Source organism: Maniola hyperantus, chromosome Z (genome assembly GCF_902806685.2).
Source record: "Maniola hyperantus chromosome Z, iAphHyp1.2, whole genome shotgun sequence".
Lineage (NCBI taxonomy): Eukaryota > Metazoa > Arthropoda > Insecta > Lepidoptera > Nymphalidae > Maniola > Maniola hyperantus.
In genome coordinates this window covers 5,036,968-5,050,922 of record NC_048564.1, presented here as the reverse complement: position 1 = coordinate 5,050,922, position 13,955 = coordinate 5,036,968, and the positions used below count along the sequence as shown (strand labels likewise).

General features: G+C 35.9%; 2 protein-coding genes across 4 annotated transcripts in view; both read right to left on the bottom strand.

Moving 5' to 3' along the window:
- Positions 1 to 513: 513 nt before the first annotated feature.
- Positions 514 to 13,955, bottom strand: part of LOC117995908 (uncharacterized) — a 34,634-nt gene continuing 21,192 nt past the window's right edge. Inside the window, exon 14 of the transcript XR_011238470.1 lies at positions 514 to 523. The gene's annotated coding sequence lies outside the window, so the exon portion shown is untranslated. The remainder of the gene's footprint in view (positions 524 to 13,955) is intronic.
- nes (lysophosphatidylcholine acyltransferase 3 protein nessy) lies at positions 8,424 to 13,416 on the bottom strand. Of its 3 annotated transcripts, none has more exons than XM_069509085.1 (4): positions 13,228 to 13,416; positions 10,219 to 10,930; positions 9,697 to 9,831; positions 8,424 to 9,221 (listed from the first exon to the last, which is right to left on the bottom strand). In XM_069509085.1, the coding sequence occupies exons 2-4, from the start codon at positions 10,928 to 10,930 to the stop codon at positions 8,635 to 8,637; spliced, it is 1,434 nt and encodes a 477-aa protein (XP_069365186.1). In that variant the 5' UTR covers positions 13,228 to 13,416; the 3' UTR covers positions 8,424 to 8,634. The 3 variants fall into 3 exon arrangements, with proteins under 3 accessions (XP_069365186.1, XP_069365187.1, XP_069365185.1); XM_069509086.1 differs by lacking the exon at positions 13,228 to 13,416 and adding an exon at positions 12,966 to 12,972 and having other exon boundaries at positions 10,219 to 10,935; XM_069509084.1 differs by lacking the exon at positions 13,228 to 13,416 and adding an exon at positions 12,226 to 12,265 and having other exon boundaries at positions 10,219 to 10,935.

The window sequence follows — 13,955 nt, the reverse complement described above, 5'->3', positions numbered from 1 at the left end:
TACTGGGTACAGACCCGATATGGGCCTGACATTATTAAGGAAGTCGCGCCTAGATTTATCCATGTAGCAACATCCGGTTCAAATAAGGATGTTCACAAGGAACTTTTGAAGAAATTCTTGGTTCCGAGGAACTGTATAAATATGGCTGCACCAAAGCTTAATCCCAAGTTTAAGGCCACAGTTCCTGATCAGGTCAAATGGACAAGGCCATTGAGGCACGTCAAAAGCAGATAACAGCTGGTATTTTCTTGCTCGGAAAAGTAATATCGGATCAGCTATGTGCCACCGAGAACAACGATTTGACTAGAGGTCTTATGGGACTTAGTCGAATCTTATGCAAAGTTCGACATTCCGAATCGGAAGCACGGCGTAACTTCGCACTTTATATTTGGTTAAGAGGGATTTAAAGGACTAGCTTTTGCCTACTAAGAATGGCAAAATTCTTTTCTGGTAGCAACCTTCCGGAGACCATCAGATGACCATCAGAACAGTTTGCTCTGATGGTCGATGGCTGTTTCAAAATCTAGCTCGGACTTAAACCCGAAATTCCCAAGAAGCCCAAAAGCTTCAACATCACGAGGGCCGCGACTCGCAGCCACCAGCCACCTGCCCCGCAGAACGTGCTGTCCCGTGAGAACCTGTCGCAAGGCTACACGCAGTGGCCCAAGTAGACCCACCGCCAGTACATCTGATACGTTACGCTGGACGCCTCGCCCAGTTTTATAAGTCTTAATTGACTTTGATTTAATACCATCTTATCTTAGATAAACGGCTATCAAATGAAACTTGATAGACCAGTCCTGCCATTCGGTATCTGTATACCTACCCTACGGCGCCATAAATGTTTACTAAACTGATGAAACCTATTGTAAAGTTTCTACATTCATGTGGTTTTGTATCATCTATAAGTATACTTATAGATACATAAGCTATACTTCGTTGGTTATACTTACGAAGACTGTATGCAAAATATTGAGGCCATTAAAAATTTACTAAGGGCGCTGGGCTTCATTATTAATGAGGAAATAATGAGTAAAAAGTAACAGAATGCAGGATACCTTCAAAGTCTTGCAATTATTTAGGTTATACTTATCATAAATGGCAATTTATAATATCATAACCTATGCTACGCTTAAAACGCTGCAAAATACGGAAATTTGCCAAATTATTAGGTTTATTTGTCTCTGAATGCAGGCCATAGAATACGGATGGTTACAGTACGAAACCAATATAACCTGCGACAACTATGAAGCATTTATGACAATGTCACAACCCTTACTAATTTAAATTGGTGGCTCTGAATGTCATTGACAATTCAGTTCATAGAATCAGAAGCGACCAAAGAATTTGCAAGTACTACTACGTAGAAGCGACAGCTATGTATTAGAGGAGCTATGTCTGGTCTGATGCCTCAAAAACGGGATGGTCAAACCGCTAAGTGGTCGCTGGTCTTATAGTGAGGGGCAACTACATATATCATTCATCTCGAACTTTTAACTGCGTACTTTGCCCTAAAGCTATTTGCAAAATGTTTTTACGACTTTCAGAGATTACTTAAACACAACTGCAGTGAGCTAGATTAATCGCATAGGCGGCGTTAAATACCCTCACATGAACAACGCACGAACAACGTCACTAAAGACATATGGCAGTAGTGTGAGTCTCAGATGATTATTATAGTAGCTTTATATATTAACTATAAGTCGTTAGATAACATTATTGCTGATCGGGAATCTCGTCAATCACATCATGATGTTTGAATGGGAGTTAACGAACTCTGGCTATCAAAAATTGATGGGAAATTTTTCCAGTCCCACAAATTGATTTATTTGCTACCCGAATAAATACTAAATGTGATAAATTCGTCTCATGGCATAGCATAGGGACCCTGATGCTTTTGAAATCGACGCTTTCACATTAGACTGGTCCCAAGCTTTAATTTATGTATTTATTCCTAGCGCTGTTATACTAAAAACTTTGCATAGCACAGACAAAGCTGTAGGTATAATGGTTGTTACTTATTGACCCAATCAACCATGGTACCCATCATTTATGCATCTGCTCAAATCAGACGTAAAGTTAAATTTTAACGATGTTCTAATACCTTGTCCCAGCAAACATTGCCTTGGGTTGCCGGGGTATTGTCCGGACCGTATTGCTATAGCGACGTGTGCCCATCCTTTCCATTCCTACCTGATCATCATCAATCATGATGGTTTCATGGTCGACTAACACTCTAATAATAAAACACAACATTTGCCTCAAACGTTGGTACCTATACCTTTTGTATAGATTATATTGTTTAAACATTTACGATCCATCCATTCCAATCGTCATAGAGTTCCTCATTAAGATAATTAATATTGGTGATCAATATAGAACTATCAATAGTCACAGAGTTGCTCTCTATCTAATAAGTAATTGGAAATATATCACAGGACGATAGGATTACAAGATTTTGTAAAAGTGTTTACTTACAAGCTAAGACCACCACATAATATCCACGTGGTAAACAAACATAGTTCAAATCAGTTAGATTCTTTGTCTCCTATTGAAAGTATGACCCTGTAGAACAGCTTTCAAAGAAATGCATGACTTTATTTGCTCTTGTGACAGCACACAGTGCGAACGCTGTCTAAAGTTAAAATTGACAAAGTAATTATTTCAAATGATCAATAAATTATAAAAATCATGGAATTTATTAAAACGTCCAAAGTGGGTACATAACAAACCTATTTTGTAACTACCTGCCTTCCTTCAAGGAACTCTCAGAAATATGCCCTGCAAAAACGCTTAGGTATTATATACATGGCCAGAACCAAAAACTTACGAAAGTCTGACCGACTATTGTGTTCACCTCAAACGCTAAGCCAGTGGATTAAGTCCACCTGGAAAGATAGTGGAATTGACGTTTTCATGTTTTCTTCCCACAGCACCCGACACGCCTCAACATCTATGGCGTTCAAGCTTGGGGTCAATCTAGATATAATAAGATAGACCGCTGGGTGTAGCGGCAGTTCCACTACCTTTGCCAAGTTTTACAACAGGCCGGTAGTCAATAACTCGTTATTAATTATCTAGGCTACTAAGGTAGTTTACCTTAGTAGCCTAGATAACTTGGCCTTAGTAAGAACGATATGTTCGCTTTGATTAAAATTAATGACATTTATAAATAATATTGCAATTTTTGAAGACGATTACTCTTTGTACGTAATACTCTTTTGTTACTGTAATGAATGAGCAAAAGTTTCCTACATCATTCATATTATTTTTATTGCGACGTTCCCTCCACGTACTCTCAACATCTACATTGTGTTCAATAATATCTAGACGTTACTGATTCGAGGACGTAGCACGAGTATAATTAATGATTAAACGAACTTACCTGTACGTGAAGTTCTATCATAATTATACGAAGTGCTACGTCCGAAGAATCAGTAACACCCGCCCGCCCTGATAACCCAGAATGTTGCGGAAACATCGCAATCATCTAAACTTCGGACGTAGCACTTCGTATAATTATGATAGAACTTCACGTACAGGTAAGTTCGTTTAATCATTAATTATTGTTCATTTATTATAATGTTATTGACACAATAGATGTATTTCATTCTTGCTAACTTGTTAACGAAGTTTGAAACAATGAACAATTAACTATTTATCTACTAATTTCCATGAAAAAAAACTGATTATTACTGATTTAATAACTGGTTATTATTCCTTCTATTTATTTACTATGGTTATATCTTTCTATTCTATTTGCTTATTGTTATTTCTTTATCTTTCTATTTGGGTAGTATTTAAACGAGTGAAAATAAAATTAAATTATAGGTTTCAAGAAAACTGAATTACTGAAATACTGTAGTGTGCAAACACTTGAGGGCGAATACAAAATATAGAAAACGGTGTTTGAAAATGCAAATTTCGGTTTCTTGTTTCGATCAAGTGAAATACTTAAATTCTATTTTTGTGACAATTTTAAAGTCTGTCCTTGAGACTTGTTTATAGTCATTGCAAAACAGACTTTGAGGGAAAACAGTATCGTTTAAATTCAAAGGGAAGATCGTTCGGAATTAAAAGGATTCGTGGTACAAATACAGTCTCCCCTTTCGCACACCCAGTTAAAATTGTGGCTTCCACTATATTGCGATGTAAGGCCTTGACTTTCAGTCTGGTCCCGTTGCACACTTTAGGTGGTTCCAAATTTCTCAACAACATAAGAGGAGTGCCCACACGTAGAGTAAGCCTGTGGTATGGCAGACCCGGTGGTTTCAGCGAATTCAAAAATTCGACAGGATAATTAGTAGCATCGTCGATGCAACCGCCGTGTCTGTCGAATAATACTTATTTTATTTTTTTCTCCCTCCAAAGACGTCAGTAGCGTATCTTGATCGTTTTTTCGCGTAAGTATGGCACGTTCACACAACCATTCCATAGGCGTATCATGAATATGAGCAATATCGGTTTTTTTTTTAATTAACTCCTGAACCGTACTTACAACTGTGCACAAATTTTTCGGGATCGTTATCATTCCATCTAATGTTGGAAAATCACCGTTGCCGATTTCAAGTAGGAGATCTGCAAATCTACCAACAGACTCTTCCTCTCCAAAGTGTACCCTCATATTTTACGTGAGCTTGAGGATGTAAATCTGAGGCCATAAAGTAGATCTTTTAAGGCACGCCTTAACTTCATCGCCTCTGGTCCCTATCGGCACTACTGGTAGAGTCTGCCTAAAGTTTCCGGCCAGCAAAACCGTTACACCACCCATTAGCTTTTATTTCCACTTATATCCTGAAGAGACCTGTTTAAAGCCTCAACGCCACCCTCATGTGCCATCGTAATTTCATCCTACACTATTAATTTTGTATTTTTTAATACTTCGGCGAAATTACTTTACTCTAGTCCTACGTTTCATTTTCCTTTCTTTAATAAGTGATGACGGCGCAGATTTATTGGGTAAAGTTTCACTGTGTACTAAATATGTAACAGGCAAATAATCACGCTCTAAAACAGGCACCACCTTGCAACCCTGATCTATTTCGCGAACTAATGATGGCGAACTGATGAGTGCGAAAGGATTGCGCTCTACAACAGATACTTCCTTAGGACCGTCTTATTGCACCGAGTACTGAACACGACGTGTCAGGCAAACGATCATGCTCTTCCACAGATACCTCCATACGACGCTGAGTATTTTTTTTCGCAAGAATAGGAAGATAGGCGTCAAAATGTCCATTGAACGGATCTTGGCTAAATCGTAATCGCCTTTCTGAACAGCCATTAGACCCGGACTCTGTGTATAAGCGACCATTTCGGTAAACTTCAAACCGAAATGGAAATATCGATCCTGCTGCTATCAACTCACAAAGTCCAAACTTGAAAAACTTGGGCCAGTCATTCACCACATATCTGACAATTTGTGTTCGCACCTCTATGGCATTGTCTTGTGTTCCGTACATTAAATAAGAAAATGCTCTAAATAAACAGGCACCGTCAACAATGGCAATGGCAAAGGCAATGGGGACCACAGTATGTTCTTCAAGTTCTCCATTAACATTCACAGTTTCTTTAGCTATTATAAAACAGCCAAAAATATCGACAAAAATACCTAAACGCGAAACAAACCAAATTCCAAGCAAAAAGCAGAGAATCAACGAAAGAGAAAACTAAAACCAAACAACTAGTCCAAAACACGACGCAAATCTCCTATCGGCAAAAATACCTAAACGCGAAAGAAACCAAATGCAAAGTGTTCTTAAACGGTTTGTAATGCTATATCATTTCATTGTGATACTGACCTTATATTAGATTTTTAAAATGCCAGGCGTAATACCTGATGTAAAGTCATTGGTAATTTTAAATAGCACTAGGTATGCCGTGTCACTGAAACGGTATACGGACGGAATTTACGGTAAGTTGCGGGAGTCATTCTCCCTGAACGTATTACAGTATCTAACAATATTATTACTGCAGCTCGAAAAAGTATCCTTCACTTCAAAAGAACACTTCCTTTGGGTATTAACTCAAACCGGTTACGCAGTTATTTACTTAGTATCGCTTTCATCAACTTAGTATTTCTTATCACACACTTTAGTTTTTAATTCAGTCACTTGAAATTTTATTTATTAGATTAGATAAGACTGTGTATTTAAGGATGTGTACTTAATAGATTTATAAGAAAACAAAACCCACTTTTATCAGCTCATTTTTCACAAACTAACAAATTTTCAAATCTTTACAATATTAGTAGATATAGATTTCTAAATGTATTAAAGAAAAATCCTGATTCACTCACTGACTGATTCAACTCCTAGTCAAAAACCTTGGACCTAGAAAGCTGAAATATTGCACACAGGTTCCCTTTATAATGTACATAAGGAATAAGGAAGGATTTTTCAAAATTCCCGCGGCAGCAGTCGTGAGCGGTCGCTATTACTATAGTAAATTTAAAGAATCTAGTACATCTATTGTGTGTTAGTGACATTATATTTGTAACCCAAATTAAGATTTAAGAAATAAGGAAAACATGATTATCTAAAATAATAAATATTTTCTAGGACTAACGGCGGTTACGCACTCATCCGATTCGAGTCCGTGAAAATACCTTCCTTTTTGTTTTATATGGGAGCTTATGACAAATACGTCGTAGGTAATCGCTGGTATAAGGCTGGTATTCTTACGGATGACGGATAGAACTCGGATGACGGAAGTGCAGTGCGTAATCGCCGTTAATGGGCGCGTATTTTCACGAGCCAGGTGCTGGGGTCATGTTCAAGTTTATCGAGGAACAAGTTGCCTAAGCTGAACAACCACGAGGCACTTCTATCCACACAAACCCGTCAGTTTTATATGAACATGCTCATTTACCCCGACTCCACAATAAACCTACGCATAGGTAAATTTAGATTTTTACTCGATTTCAATTTAGACAGCTATAACTGTTTACACAAGGTAAATAAATTAATAGCTGTCTACTCTAAACCACACATAATATTAATATAGTTATAAATAAATAAATAAAAATATTTTTTATTCAATTAAACTTTTACAAGTATTTTTGAATCGTCAGATGCATCTACCACAATAAAATACCAACTACAATAAAATGATTCTACATAATTGATTGTAATTTGTCCAACAAGAATAATAATAATTAATCTTGATAAATAATTACAGGACTTATGGGCACGCGCGGCATTTTCACGAGCCAGATACTCGGGTCATGCTCAGGTTTATCAGGGAACAAGTTGCCTCGGCCGAACAACCGCGAGGCACTGCCATACAAACCCGTCAGTTTTATATAAAGTGGCTCATAGACTCCGCAATAAACCCAAGCATGGGTAAATTTAGATTTTTTCTCAACTTCAATTTAGACAACTATAACTAAAATATATTTAATCCGGTATTTGACTAGTCAAATCAGTTACTTTTAATCAAACGTCAAAACGCGCACCTAATATGCCAGATTGTATGAAATAAAGGTATGTGACGTCACGTCGTGAATCATTTGACGTCCTTTTTTTACTTTAATCGATAATTTAAAATGGTTATCAAATATTAAACTAATAAAGGACGTGGATCTTACGTATTTTGAAAAACCCTCTATTTAATAATCACCGAAAAATAATTTATTTTTGAGATAGTCAAATACTTGATTTTGACTCAATTTCAATACAGACAACTATAACTATTTACACAGGTTAAATAAATTACTGGCTGTATACTCTAAGCCATTAGTAATCATTCTATACTATTTTAATTTGTTCAATAATAATAATAATTAATCTTGACATAACTTTAAATCACATTGTTATTTCGCCCTCTGGCTTTAAGTAAAATCAGCAAATTTCGCGGGACCACCCCGTCAATATTATCTGTGCTGGCCCTTATAATGAAAATATTAGTTCATGTCATTTATCAGTATCAATTAAGTAAACTACCATTTATAATGTAAGAGAATTTCATTAAGTTTATTTTATACTATGGACATGTTTTAGGAGAGCTATAGGGCAAGATACATTTAGAACCCAAAGTAATTAAATCTGTTTTCAACTTAGTGTTATAAAATTCATGTGCTATGTACTATACTGTACTATTTTTATATACAACTAAGATAACTTTAAAAAATTGCGTAAGCCCGCTGCGATTTGACTTTTTAATAGAGATCTGTACCTTTTTATTGAAGATCAAGAGATTACAGATAGGATTGATAAATTTATTTCATCATTTTAGAAATTGTGTAAAATATAAAGCTGCATTGGGGCCGATTCTCTTGTACACAATCTCTAAACTAAACTTAATTAACAGGTCTAAATTTAGTGCCATCCTTTTCCGCAAGCAACATTATGAAAGGGATAGCAATAGATTTAGACGTGCCATTTTAGTTTAGTTTAGAGGTTGTGTACAATGGAATTAGCCACATTGTTTGGTTTTGAAATTAAACCTTAATAAAAAATATTTTAAACATTTCTCAAATTATATTGTGAGCAGTGTTGGTGAACCACATTGGTTAGAACATAACTAGGTTAGGTAGCTAAGGATAGATTCTATTTAAATATTAAATGAATTCAAACCCGGTTTAACCACCTAATCATAATCTAATAGCCGCATTTGACCCTATTCATACTAACCTCACTGGGGTTGTGTATACTTTTTAATTAACTTCACCACAAGTGGTTTATATGCAAATCCCCATGGCAAAAATATTATAAACCCGGAGAAATAGAGGCTGGCGTAAAGTGGAAACCATTTCGTGTAAACTTTGAGGTCAAAGGGACCTAAACTCCAACCCATGAACACGATAGTATATACCTTGAGTAACGCATACATCACATACTTGGCTTTCGAATTCCAGAGAGTATGATAAATTTCAGTTTTCGACAAAATATTTTCAATATCTTTTTCCATATAAATTATTAAGAACTCATTAAAAAATGTCATATAATAGCCAGATCTAGTGCCGTGCCAGAGGGCCAAAAATAACAAAGTGAATAATTGGCTCAAATTACGGTTTCCTAAAAATTTGAGCCGTTTGTAAATGTATTTAGCAGCAAAATTATTAGTGTTGCAATTGAAGCTGTCAATATAATGCTGAAACTTTGTCGCACACTCAAACCTCATTAACTTAATGTTGTTACAGCCGTCCCACTTTGACACTGCCTCATTTTTTCCAGTCTTCACAATGCCATTATAGGAGAGGCCGAAACGAATGCATGAGGCTGCAACAAGCGTAAAATGTATAATATAATGTATAATGGTTAATGAACAATTTTTATTGGGGGTCTACAAGTATATTATAGGGAGAAACCTTGTAAGCGTCCGTCTGTACAAACGCCTCATATTAATAAGGATTGACTGGTTAACCAAGATGAGAGAGATACACATGCAATACAAGCTAGAGCCTCAATAGCTCAACCGGTAAAGGAGTGGACTGAAAACCGAAAGGTCGACGGTTCAAACCCCGCCCGTTGCACTATTGTCGTACCTAAAGAATATTAGTCATTTAACATGGCTAATATTCTTTTGTAAAAAAAAGCTGTTTAGGAACTAATAAGGAAGGAACTGTTCAGGAATTAACAAATAAGGCATACTAATTACGCTGTAAAGAAATTATTGAAATCTAATTTATGATTTTGAACTGTGAAAATCCTGATTATGGTTACTAATACTAAAAAACAAATATTATCTAATTACCTTCAGTAAGCAGCCAACACGAAATGTATTTGTACAATGCGAAGTGTGCCCACATACCACAGTAGACGTGACGGTAAATTATTGAGGTCTCCCAAAACTCATCAGACAGCATATACTTCATACTGAATACATATGCTGAAAGATAATTAAAAGTGAATTAATTTTTGCGGATTATGATAGGAAATTGCTTATGTTAAGGAAAAAAAAACAGGAAAAAGGACACAGAAAATTTAAAGCGAATTAAATATCCGTCTCTTATTCCTTACTGCTGAAGGTTGTGTTGTGTGATAGGGGTTTTTTCGACTCGAACTTGACAATTATTTCAACGCTTAGGTTGAACAATTTTAACAGATTTAAGTTATAAAATAACTGGGGCAGACAGCTTAATGTGTGTCCAAGACTCTAAGTAAATAAAGACAACATTCAATCGCCCATCCTGTTGCAGCCTTGGATCAACGTTGCATAACAATTTCACATCCCTAGCATAGAGAAAAAAGTTGTTAAAGAATAAAACATACTTACTTCCAACTTGAAATGCAAACAGGTAGCCCAAGCCTAGCATAAGTCGTTTAAGGGCTGCTCTTTTTATTACTTCATGTTCTGCACTAACAGGGAATTTGTCTCCGATGAAGTCTAGGTATCTTCTGTATGAAAAAATAGGCCCCACAAGAAAACAGGCCGGAAAATATATGAAGCCAATCAGCTCTTCCAATGATGGTGAAGATTTTAGAGGCAATTGCTGATAACCATCAAGTGGTAGCGGCTCTTCCTTTATGTTTTGTCCATCCCATAAATCAAAAGACAGAGCTATAAGTTTAAGTGTGAGGACACACTGGGGCATAGTCCATGTTATATCGTAATCTTCTGATTCAGTCGTTATATACCCAGCTAATAGGTAAGTCATATTGAAAATGAGCGTGAAAATTGCATTTAATTTTGTAGGGCCCAATAATTTTGTTGACAGGTAAATTACTATCCCTGGAATAAGGTTGTGGTAGAGAGACCATCCAAAATTATAAATGGCAATATCCAAGCCAGTGATGATGAAAAAAAGATTTCTATAACTTGGGTATTTATTTTTTATATAGTGATTATAAAAAAATCCCAGTGGATAGCCCAGCAGAATTGATATGAGCAGTCTCAAAGCTGGTTCCGTTGTTCCTATTAGGTAGGCCATATATGGAACTGGACTCAGTCCATTCCAACCCAGCAGGGTTAGAAACACACCAATCATCTTGCCTGAAAAAAGGAAATAAAACCTGTTCAGTCTATACATAATAAATACTACATTTATTTTTGACAAAATATAAAGTAGCAAAAATTTCAACTTTACTTGAAATAAAGAGTGTCTATTTGTCTCTTTAGTAATTTGATATCAGGCTCAAGATTAAAGAGTATGTCACAAAATAAATAAGTGCAGGACAGTTCCATACAAAAAAGGACCTGTTGTACCTTGTTATTACTTAACTACTTTATGGCCGTGACTTCATCCGTGTGGACTACACAAATTTTGAATCCCTATTTTAACCCCTTAGGAGATGAATTTTCAAAAACCCTTAGCGGATGTCTACGTCATAATAGCCATCAGCATGCCCAGCCTGATCCGTCCAGTAGTTAGCAGCTGTGCGTTGATAGATCAGTCAGTCAGTCAGTCGCCTTTTCGTTTCATATATTTAGATTTGTGACTATTTAGAAACATTTAGGGCAGGAAAATAGAAATAGGATTTTTAGAAAAAAAGATATTGGGGCAGATTCTCTTGTACACAATTTCTAAACTAAACTAAAATGACACGTCTAAATCTATTGTTAGCCCTGTCATAATGTTGCTTGCCGAAAAGGATAGCACTAGATTTAGACGTGTTAATTTAGTTTAGTTTAGAGATTGTGCACAAGAGAATCAGGCCCAATGTGTTAATTCTGTTATACATAAATGAACTAATTTGACAGGTCTTAATCTAATGCTATTCTTTTCTACAGGGAGCATTATGAAACAGACAGTAATATATTTTTAGACCTGTCAATTTAATGGAGTATGAGATTGTAGAACAATTAGTCACAATTTTACACTACTAATTTTAGAAGATGTAGTTTTACTATTGCTTGTTGTTATCTCAATTATAACAACATGATATAAAGTTTAATTAGGTTATATGTCAAAGTCAAAGACAAATGATTTATTCAAAATAGGTAATAAATAACTCATTTTGATTACGAATTTGATGAAACGATTTCTAAGATATAGTGGTGATAATTATTTTTTTTTTTTTTTTTTTTTTTTTTATTACGCAAACTTAAAACTAAAGATACAAGGGTTCCAAACGCGCCCAGGTCTATCTATATTTTAATGATCCATGTTAACTTTATAAACAAAGAATAAGGGTACAAGGGTAAGGGTTCAAGGGTATTTGTATGTAATGTAATGTGACTCTGGTTACAGAAAAACTACAAGTTGACTGTCACAACGTGTCCAGAGGTGGGAGGGGCCGCTTACCATCAAAATTATAGCTACAATGCGAATATAGTATGCACCTGTTTGGCAAAACATCATCATCATCATCCCATTGCCATCTCACTATTGAGCATGGGTCTCTTCTCAGAAAAACAACGCTATGGTCTACCACGCTGGTTAAGTGCTTGTTTGGCACTATGTTTTCCCTTAACTAACAGTCAAAATTCATAGTCAATCTATTCGTTGACAGGCTACACTAATATTATAAAGAGGCAAAGTTCGAATGAAGGTGGTAACCTCTGGAATTAATAAACAGATTCAGAACATTCTTTTACTGATAGATTTCTATAGCCTACAGGATATAAATTACATCTCACAGATAAAGTTGCAGCCTGCAGGAAAAAGCTTGTAATCAATAGATTGATAAATTACTTAGGAATGTTGTTATCTAAAGAAGACTATAATTTTTGGCAAATAGCAATATTGCTAAGTAACTTAACAAACTACAGATTGATTATAAGGTCTACATCTAATGCTATTATCCTTTATACAATGTTGTCTGCAGTAAAGGATAGCAATATTTTTAGACCCCTTAAAATTAGTTAAAAGATTGTGTACAAAGGAATAAGCACCACTGGCTTACTAATCTCAATTATTATCAATAATCAATCTTATCTGTAATCTGCAGATAAATTTAAATTCGTTTGATTTAAACTACTTTTGTGTATAATAGGAACCAAGGAACAAGGTTCCTTGGTTCCTATTTTACACAAAAGTCGTGCTTCTACAATCTACAGTCGTGCGTTTCATAACAGCTGACCTAAGAATTTGCGAGACAAATCTGTTGTCTCTGAAATTAGGCTCTTTCACCATTATGCAGAAGGTATCTGGGAAAAGGGAGACCTCTTGCAGCGTCTTCTTCACATATTTACCACGCACTACATAATAAAACACAGAACTAGATAAAGTAGTGTTCGAATAAGTAAATAATTTACCTGCACATGTTATGCGATAAGAAACGTTACGAATAATATTGATATTGATAGCATTTACGATTTCAGCATACAAAATTGTAATTTCACTTACCAAAGCGTCCCTGGACTCGGATTTGCTTGAACTGTAGCACAAGGCCTTTATCGAGAGCTGTGGTGGTGAGGTGGTGAGCACAAAAATGGCACAAAATACAACCTGCAGTGAGCACAATAAAGGCACAATCACAAGGGCACAAATATAATACTACTCTATACCAATTACCAATGTACTCTGTGACTACTCTATGGTGAGCACAACAGTGAGCACTGAGCACTGAGCAGTGACCATCGACCTACGAAGTAGGTACCTAGTACTTAGAAATTCTTTGGTGTGAACCTTGGTGTGAACGGACTGCACAAATGAAATAGAAAAATTTTCATGCAAGCTTAGTCAGTTTAAATCACAGATCACTATAGTTATACTAGTCTAGCTAGAGATGTTAATACTTTAAGGTACTGGCAAACGACTAGCAAACTGGTACGACCGAAAAAAGTCAAAATTAAATATTTTAAAACTTAAAATGTTTCATATAGAGCAACCCGAAAATTAATGTCACTGTCAAAAATAAAAATATTTTGTGGATTAGAAGCTCATTATTATTTAAATATTTATTCATCCAAGATTAAGGCTCCCCCACACAGCCGCGTCATTATGGGTCGATAATATCGCATGCGCTATTGCGATATCTGTTTTCAGTACATTTTTACACACTGCTGCGATAATAACGCCGCAATGGAAGTAGGACGTATCATCGCAGCAGTGTGTAACTACATGACCA